The 9160-nt window shown below is 37.9% G+C and overlaps 1 protein-coding gene across 2 annotated transcripts in view; it reads right to left on the reverse strand.

Moving 5' to 3' along the window:
- Nucleotides 1–9160, reverse strand: part of Txnrd1 (thioredoxin reductase 1) — a 46753-nt gene that overhangs the window by 26869 nt on the left and 10724 nt on the right. For both annotated transcript variants that reach the window (XM_048356878.1, XM_048356885.1), the window contains exons 2-4: nt 4225–4347; nt 2206–2278; nt 259–378 (exon numbers count right to left, since the gene is read on the reverse strand). In XM_048356878.1, the coding sequence (XP_048212835.1) occupies nt 259–378; nt 2206–2278; nt 4225–4311 (280 nt within the window). In that variant the 5' untranslated portion in view covers nt 4312–4347. The remainder of the gene's footprint in view (nt 1–258; nt 379–2205; nt 2279–4224; nt 4348–9160) is intronic.

A 9160-nucleotide genomic window follows, 5' to 3' on the forward strand; every position in this document is an offset into this window, starting at 1 on the left:
CCGAAAGAAAGAGAAAGAAAGAGAAAGAGAAAGAGAGAGAGAGAGAGAGAGAGAGAGAGAGATTGAGGGGAAAACATAGGAAGAGAAAGATGTGAGAGAGAGGAAAGGAGAGAGAAGAGAGCAAGAAAAAACAAAAAGAAAAATATATAAAATAAAAACAATTTGCCAGTCATTTGCTACCCTCATAAAAATAGACAGCACATTGCAAGATCATAGCTCAAGCCCCCAAAATGCAAAGAAAATCTTTTCCTCCCATACCCGTATCTTCAACTTTCCATCCATAGGTGCTTGAGTCTTTCAGGGCTTGTCCTAACAGAGCTGCTTGGTGCATCAGTTTTTTAGGTATGCAACCCACATTGACACATGTTCCTCCAAGACCTGCAACAACAATAAGAAGTCAGCTTATAGCCTACTTTACAGGCCTGCAAAGAAAAAGCCAACAATTATAACGATAAAGAATCTTATTTTTGTGTACTTAATGTTTCCAGTAACTTTAGTCCTAAGTCTCATGACAATTCTAAGTTCAGAGACCTTTACATATTGAACACAGTAACATTCATCCTAAAACATGAGGCAAATTTCCATATACTTCAAAGATTCAAAATTATAGTGATAATGATGCCGGAAAGTGAAACTTTACAGTGTATACAATTATTGCCACTGAATGTATGAACAAAACTTCTAAAAGGCTTGCAATACTAAACATCAGCAGACTTCAGGGGATCTGAAACTATGCATCACATTTGGTGTTTACGTGCATTTTTAGTGAGGTAGCCTATAGCTTTCATTTGATCCTCCAAAAGAACCCATGTTCCATCTCTTCTTCTTTTCCCTTCCCCAGAAAGTATAGTAAGTAATGTAAGTATAATAGCTCTACATTTATAGAACATTGTGCTAGCTTGTTTTTATCAGGCCAAAAGGCAAGCAGATAGGAGAGGTGGCTAAAATGACAGGAGTCAGGATGCCAAGAGTGAAACTTATAGGACAAAGGTATGTGAAAATGAAAGCTCCACAAGACGGGAATTACCTAGGGCTAGTCACAGAGTTGACAATAAGTACTTGCTGAATGGACAAGTTAAGAAATTGTGATGTCTGATTTCAACTTCCTGCTGCTGGCCTCCTTCTAAAGCAAGCAGCCAAATGTTACTCTAGATAAAATTTACTTATCCCTTTGTTCTCTTGCCTGAAACTCCCCAAAAACGTATACTATGTGCTTAGATTAGCCGTAAATCCTGGTCCTGGCCTACAGGGTCCTTCACAGTTTGACTTGCCTTCCTTTCTAGTCCCACTTCAAATTACCCTCTAGTCTCCACAACCACAACCATGAGGGACTCTTATCTATCTATCTCAGGGCTTTGAAATGTACTACTCACTGAGAAAGAAAGAAAAGTTGTGGAAGCTCTGCTTCTGCATTTGGCATAACTGGCTCTTCCTCAATCTTTAGGCCTCTTCTAGATGCCAGCTCCCTTGCTTAATAAACTGCTCAGGTTAAAACTCTCCTTCATTTCTTCTTTATTCCACTATGTAAAATTTTAAAGAACCACTTATCACATTTTAGGTAAGTTCGTGCTCACCTTTTGCCCCCACACTAGAATGTAAACTCCAGGGCAAAAACCTTTCTCATACTGTGATCAGTGACATATCCTTATGGCTTTGGTTCATAAGTACCAATAAAAGCTTGTTAAACTGATAAATAATAAACATATAGTTCACTAAAACTCAAAACAGCAAGGCTAATCCTAGTTAGTTCTCCTGACTGGAGGGGATAAGATTTAAAATGTCACTGTTCAAAGTTTGGAAGGCAAAATTGAGAAAGAGCAAGAGAAGGGGTGACATTGTCCAAAAAGAAATGTATTCTTTACTTGACTTATGTAACTATAATCTCTCTGTGCATCACCTTTGTAATAACAACGTCCTTTAAAAAAAATTTTAAAGTTCAAAGCTTGAGCTAATTAAGCTTCTAAGTATCATAGGTTACATAGTTGTAGTCAAAGCTGTAGATAAGGTTTCTACTACCTTGACTGTCCTAAAGAACCTAAACTTTCAGCATTTAAGGTGGGTCCATTTTAAGTTAGCTCAAGTGAAAGAAATAGATGTTATTATGGGTTTTTTGCTTTTCTAATTGGTTTTTAGGTGCCATTCAGATTACTGTCAGAAAAAAAATATGCTTCTAAAAATCACTTCTAAAATGTTCTACAGGCTTACCCCATCTAGTTCCAAGAGGAGTTGGAGTGACAAAATCCAAGACCATCACCTTCTTGTCAAACTTGGCAGCCTCCTGGAAAGTGAGATTATCAACAATAGATTGGAAATGAGCTTCTAAAACTTAGTTTTTATTAAGCTATAATGCCTAAAGCATAACCAATTACTAATACTTGGTAATTTCATATACTATGATGATCAGTTCAACTCCCAGATAAAAATTAAGGATAAAGATAGCTGTGATGGTAGTTTTAAAGATTATGCAGATAGTGTGTGTATAACTGTTACAAAACTAGAAATCTTAGAATCCTATACAATTCCATGCAAACAATAATAGTTCAAAACAGCAATCTAAAAAAACCTGCAGCCATTTCCAGGCCAGGGTAAGTTAGCTAGGAAAGCCAGTTTATTCGCCTATAGATTTATCTTAACTTGATGCTGTAATGTAATGTCTTCAAAAGTATTTCTAAGTTTAGGTTGCTATGTCAGAGTATTAGGGAAGCTTTTCTTCTAAAACTTTACTAATATTTTCATGAGAAGAACCCATGAAATAGGTGACAGTGTCTGCAATGTTTCTAAATCTATTTGGGGGAGCAAAAGGAGTTGGGTTCATTTTTCAGAGTGTATCTTTGTGGGAGAATTAACTCTGTAAACTGAGCCACTCGTGCTCCAAAGGTTATGTGAGAGGACTAAGTCTATGCACCCTTCAGACCTCCACCGCTAGAATAAAGAGGATCAGTACATTGCTCTCAGCAAAGCTTTGTTTGAAATCCTGGCCTGCTCCTAATGTGGGGAGCTTCAAGTGAACCTGTATTTACTGACCGTAAGCTATAACTTAAGGGACATTATCACTTTATTTTAAAGAACCTATTGGTAAGAATGCCAGACTTAAGGGCTCTTCAAATGGGCAATATATGTTGAGTTAGAGACAGGAGCCTCACTTCTAACCTTACTTATTTCTACATCTTCTTCCCAGTCATGCCTAGGCCACAGAGTTACTATACATCATCTTAGATTTCCTCAAATACAGCCAGTAAATCATTGTTGTTTTGTTTCTGTGTTTTAATGCCAGTAGTGGCACACAATCAACTGGCTTTTTTGATCACAGCTGGAGCTCTACACTTAAGTCACTCTTTTTTTGGTTGGTTGTGAGGCCTGAATTCAGGGCCTGGGTGCTGTTCCCAAAGCTTCTATGTATGCTCAAGGCTACTGGCTCTACCACTCTGAGCCACAACACCACTTCCAGTTTTGGGGTGGTTAATTTCAGAGAAGAATCTCACGGGCTTTTCTGCCTTGGCTGGCTCCTAACAAATATCCTCAGATCTTAGCCCCGACTCACTAAATTATAGGCATGAGCCAACAGCACCAGTAGAGGCAAATCTTTTTTAACTTAGAGCCTAGGTGCTGTGAGCTTTTTTGCTCAAGGCTAGCACTCTACCACTTGAACCACTGGTCCAATTTTATCTTTTTGGAAGTTTATTGGAGATAAGAGGCTCAGGAACTTTCCTTCCCAGGTTGCCTTCAAACTGCAATCCTCAGATCTAGGCCTCCTGAAAAGGTAGGATTACAGGCCTGAGCTACCAGTGCCCAGTGAGGCAAATCATTTTTAATAAGTTTGGGAAAACTAAGAGCTCTTTACCTTTCTTCTGGGGAAGAGAGGTTGTAAATAGGGAAATCAACAAAAGTGAAAAAAATCAAATACTAGCAAAGAATAAAATATATTTGCTTCACTTCAAACAATTCCCACACGACTTTACCATTGAAAAAAAATGTATCAAGCAAACTTAAAATGAATGAAAATGTGCCCTAAACCATTGCCCTTGTACTTTATATATTTAAAAAAAAACATGTTTTAATTTGGAAAAGTGATTATAAAATGGTCCTCTAAAATGTCCTGCCCAATTAAAAAAAAAAATCTCAAGAATGGATCAAATAAACTCCTCAAAGAACTGGGAGATCTGTGCTAGGCATGTAAGTATTTTAACCACGGATGAGATAAACCCACAACAGAAGGAACCTTGCCTTAGCAGCTGCCAATCCTCCAGATCCTCCTCCAATGATGATAAGATCAAAGTCATAGGACCCAGGGGGGTTTTTAGAACTATTCATTTCTATGGGCTTTTGAAGTTGGCTTTCCTGATAAACCTAAAGAAAAAGAAAATAATAATTTAGCTTAAAAGAAGATATGCCACAAACTTTGAAAGAAAGCTTCCTCTAAAGTTAAGCAAAAACAATTTTCAAAGGCACATATTATCTGTCTTCTATTACAGTTCACAAACAGAAATATCCCACCTCCCTTCAAATGTTGGCCAGTACTTGTTTTCTATTTTGTATAACATTCTCAAAGCTTTTTATATCACTGCCACCTACTTTGAAGTGTTCGTTTGGTACTTCTACATATATACAGAAAGGGTCTTGCCAGGCCAACAAAATCAACTTAGACCTAAATGAAGTTTGATTATCAGCCTTTTATTCCTAGATTTAAAATATTTTTTTCCTCATTTTTTATTATCAAACTGACGTACAGAGAGGTTACAGTAGATTTAAAATATTTTTATTGTTAATATAAAGGTGATGTACAGAGGGATTACAGGTCTTATAAGGCGGGTAATGAATATCTTTCTTCTTGAACAATATCATACCTTCCTTCACTCTCTCCCAGTTTTTCCCTCCCGTTATTCCTAGAACTTTTGAAATAAGTTTTAAATTAGGTTATCTCATTGGGGGGGGGGGGGGGAGATAGTAACTTACTGTGTGTGTGTGCTAATTTGAACTCAGGACCTTAACTTCTCACTCAGCTTTTTCATTCATAGCTAGAAGTCTTCCACTTGAACCATGCCACTACTTGAAGCTTTTTTGCTAGTTAACTGAAAACAAGTCTAACAAATTGGTCTGCCCAAGATGGCTTTATACCTCAATCATCCTGAGTAGCTAGGATTATGTTTGAGCCACCTTGTGCCCATTTTTTTAAAACAGTGCCTTTTGCAAAGCATTTGAGGTTTTTTGTTTGGTTTGTTGCAACACTGGAAACAAACACCAGATCATGTGTATTCTAGGTTAGTGTTCTATCACTAAGTAATACCCCCAGCTCTGGCAAGATATTTTAAGTATGATTCCTTCCATCTACATATGCTTTAAGTCTCCCAAGGTGTCCATATACTTGTCATGCCACAGGTTTTATCATTTAGACGTTATCTTAAAACTTTCATTCCATTAACTTTCAGACACATGAATTATATTTCATATTACTTTGAAAAAATTTTGGTGATATATTTAATACTATCTTTTATTGAAATAAATGCCGATACTATCAAGAAATACTGACTGAAAATATTAACATGCATGTTAGAATCTTATTTAAAAAATCAACTTTTTTTTCTTATTTATTGTCAGAGTGATGTACAGAAAGGTTACGATTTCATATGTTAGGCATTGGATACATTTCTTGTACTGTTTGTTACCTCCTCCCTCATTCCCCCCTCCCCCTTTCCCTCTCCCCCCATTAGATGTTCAGTTGGTTTACACCATTTTTGCAAGTATTGCTTTTGTAGTCATTTGTCTTTTTATCCTGTGTCTCTCGATTTTGATAATCCCTTTCACTTTCCTAGTTCTAATACCAGTATATAAAGTTTAAAAAAATCAACTTTTAACCTCAATAACTACAAAGTTCCCAAACTTACCGGCCCATACTGTACATTTTTCTCCTGTCTACAATCAGGTGTGGGGGATGAAAGGACGAACTTGGGGTCAGCAGAACAGGGTGCTTGAAGTATGGAAGGGGATGCCGTGGAGGAATGTGGAAGGGGAAGCACAGACCTGTGGATGCCCCTGGACAGCACGCCAGATGCACACGGTGGCTCTGGGACTGAAGGGAGAATGCGTGGAAGCCAGCAGCAATGGGGAAAAGTCTGCACCACCCTGACAGTCTGCACAAAAGGTCTAAGGTGAGAAACTGGTAAACACAGCCAGTACTCATTAACTGGCATTATGGCTGAGGCTCCTCCTTCAATGCAGGGCACTGTGGGGAAAAACAAGTTGATAATAACAACCCTGTTTACTAGCAAGCACATCTATTGTAAAGGAAAACTACCTGGTCTTGGAGCCTCTCTCCCCAACAATATCTAGTAGAACAAGTGAAAGCAACCATATCCCCATGCTAAAAATCCACATGCTACTCCAATAAAGTTTGTAATCTTTTTTTTTTTGGGGGGGGGGGCATTGTGGGGCTTGATCTCAGGGTCTAGTCACTGTCCTTAAGCTTTTGTGTTCAAGGCTAGCAAGCACTCTACCACTTTGAGCCACAGCTCCACTTCTGGTTTTCTAGTAGTTTACTTATGGATAAGAGTCTCACAGACTTTCCTACCCCAACTGGCCTGTAACCACAATGCTCAGATCTCAGCCTCCTAAGTAGCTAAGATTAAAGGTGTGAGCCACCAGCACCAACTATAATCTACTCTTTACTAAAATTCTGTATCTGATCTGGGTTCTTACAGTTTAGGCTTAAAGTAAAATTCTATCATTCAGTGCAAATTTTACAAAAAAAGAATGGTTAAGGCTGTAAGACACAGGCAATAGAAGCATTCAAATGATCCTAGAACATGTTTTTAACTTTTAACCCATCTTGAAATTGCTATCATTCAGTAAATGGTATCCCTACTGAAGTATAAATAAGATAGGGACCAACAATAACACATGCCTATAATTCTAGCTAATCAAGAGAGGCAGAATCAGAATGATCAGTTTAAGGTCAGATCAGGCAAAAGATCCTTGTGTCACAACCAAATTGGTTTAAAAAAAAAAAAAAAAAGCCTGTCATCAAAGCTACACAGAAGGCGTGGAAGAAAGATCCTGGTCCTAAATGGCCCTGGCAAAAAAAAAAAAAGACCCTACCTACAAAAAAAAAAAAATCAAGCAAAAAAAAAGCTACAGGTGTAGCTCAAGTGATAGTGTTAGTACTGCTCAGAACAAAATAAAGAGATGAAAAACAACTCTCTGAAGCAGCACATAGAGACAGGGTAAGCTTAGAGAGGCAAGAGAAAAATGTCTCCTCCAGCTACAATAGCTAGAAATAGTGATTGCTGACTAAGAGATGAATGAGTTCTCAAACCTCTCAGTTCCAGGATTCCTCTACTATCATCTTACTCAGGATTCAAAAGAACTTTTTTGTTAATGAGTTTATCTACTAATATTTACATTAGAAATTAAAAGAAAAAATTAACCAATTTTAAAACAATATACCCATTATATGTTAGTATATTCTTACCAAGGTATTTTTCAGATTAGTGAGTGGTATTGCTTTGTACCTTTACACTTCCCTTTACAATGCCTGCCTTAAGACAATGCATTGTCTGCTTTCTTCACTCAATCAGCTGACTAACATATAGCTTCTGGGAAAGTGAGAACAGAACTCTATTACCAGAACAATTTGACCTCAAAAGTCCCAAGGGTTGCCCTACCCCACTGTTACAGGATATACTAATTAGTCACTAGTTGGCCAGGCTTACTACTGGATAGCCTTCCTTTTTTCTATCTGCTTCTTATAGTAACACCTCCTCCCCCTACTCTCTAATTTCAAACAAACTGTCCAGTCTCCTCAGGAGAGCTCAATGCTGAAAGCTATTACTATGGCCACTTCTTTTAAAGTAGAAAAAAAGCAATCCTGAGTTTCCGTCCAAATAAGATTTCTATCCTCTCCACAGATTTGTACTGTTTTCCTTCAACTATGATGCCTCTAGTATGGAACTGAGCTGGGTTAATACATACTCTACTACTGTAGACTAGGTAATTTGGACATCATCTAATCCTGAGGAGTCTGTTTTCCTTTTCTTAGAGAAAAAAAAAAGTCCCAAGCCCCTATATCCCAAATTGCTGAATTTCAGATAAACAGTTCATGTTACCCTAATGTCAGGAAGGAAAGAATACTTTTAAACTACTAATTCACCCTTTCCTATAGAAAGCAAACTGCCTTGGGCTAAGTCAAGCAGCAACCCACTCCTACAAGAAAATAACCTCTCTTGGTCAAACCTAATCCAGGAGACTGATGGGCTATTATTATAACAGTGTACTACAGTTCGAAAGCATTCCCCCAGACCTTTTACCAACACTGTTTTATTTATCCATCCAGTATCCCCATAATTCCTAAACTATCTCCTTTTCTTTCTCCAAATTTGAATTATACATTATACATTGCCAAGGCACTTAGCACAAACTGTTTCCCATCTTGAATGTTCCCTTTTCTCCACTAGAATTCCTGACCAAGTGATAAAGATTATCTGTTGCTATATTAGCTTTCAACAACAAAGTATTGCTAATACTGTTGTCTGGTGTTCAATGTAAAACTTTTCTTTTACTGTTCTGTAAAACTTTTCTGAAGCTGACCCCTGCTGTAAAGTTAGGTAGATTTGTATTCACTCAACTTGCTTTAAACTTGTTTTGCTCTGTATTGAATACCCCCTCTCCCACAGTTTTATCCTGTTTTGCCACCTAGTTGTTAAGATGGTCTCTAGTGAAGATCAAGGGGCCCTGACCTGTTTGTTGTGACCCACACCTCTCTGAAGTAACAAGCCCCTATAGTTAAGCTAAAGGGAAAATTCCTGTAGTTTTTGGATATATAAGCAACCTTCTGAGATGGCCCAGGACTGCCATCTTGAGATCCCAGAACTGCAGCCCTGGTGCCAGTACTTTCTAACTCAATAAAATCTTTTTAAATTTTTCTAATGTGAGTGTCTCATTTCCTGTCGATCCTTGGACCCTACAACACTGTTTTTAAAGATTTAACTGAAGACTTTGCGAGCCCAGGGTCAGATGTTCTTTGTCAGGAATCCCCACTGTCACCATCACACATTCTCACCAACTCCATGGGTCAGTTATCTGTATCTTTCACGTGCCAACCAGACATGTGTGTGATCCTCAAAACCATTTTTTAGAATGAAAGTCTGGCTCCAACTCAGCTATATGT

Source organism: Perognathus longimembris, chromosome 1, assembly GCF_023159225.1.
Source record: "Perognathus longimembris pacificus isolate PPM17 chromosome 1, ASM2315922v1, whole genome shotgun sequence".
NCBI lineage: Eukaryota > Metazoa > Chordata > Mammalia > Rodentia > Heteromyidae > Perognathus > Perognathus longimembris.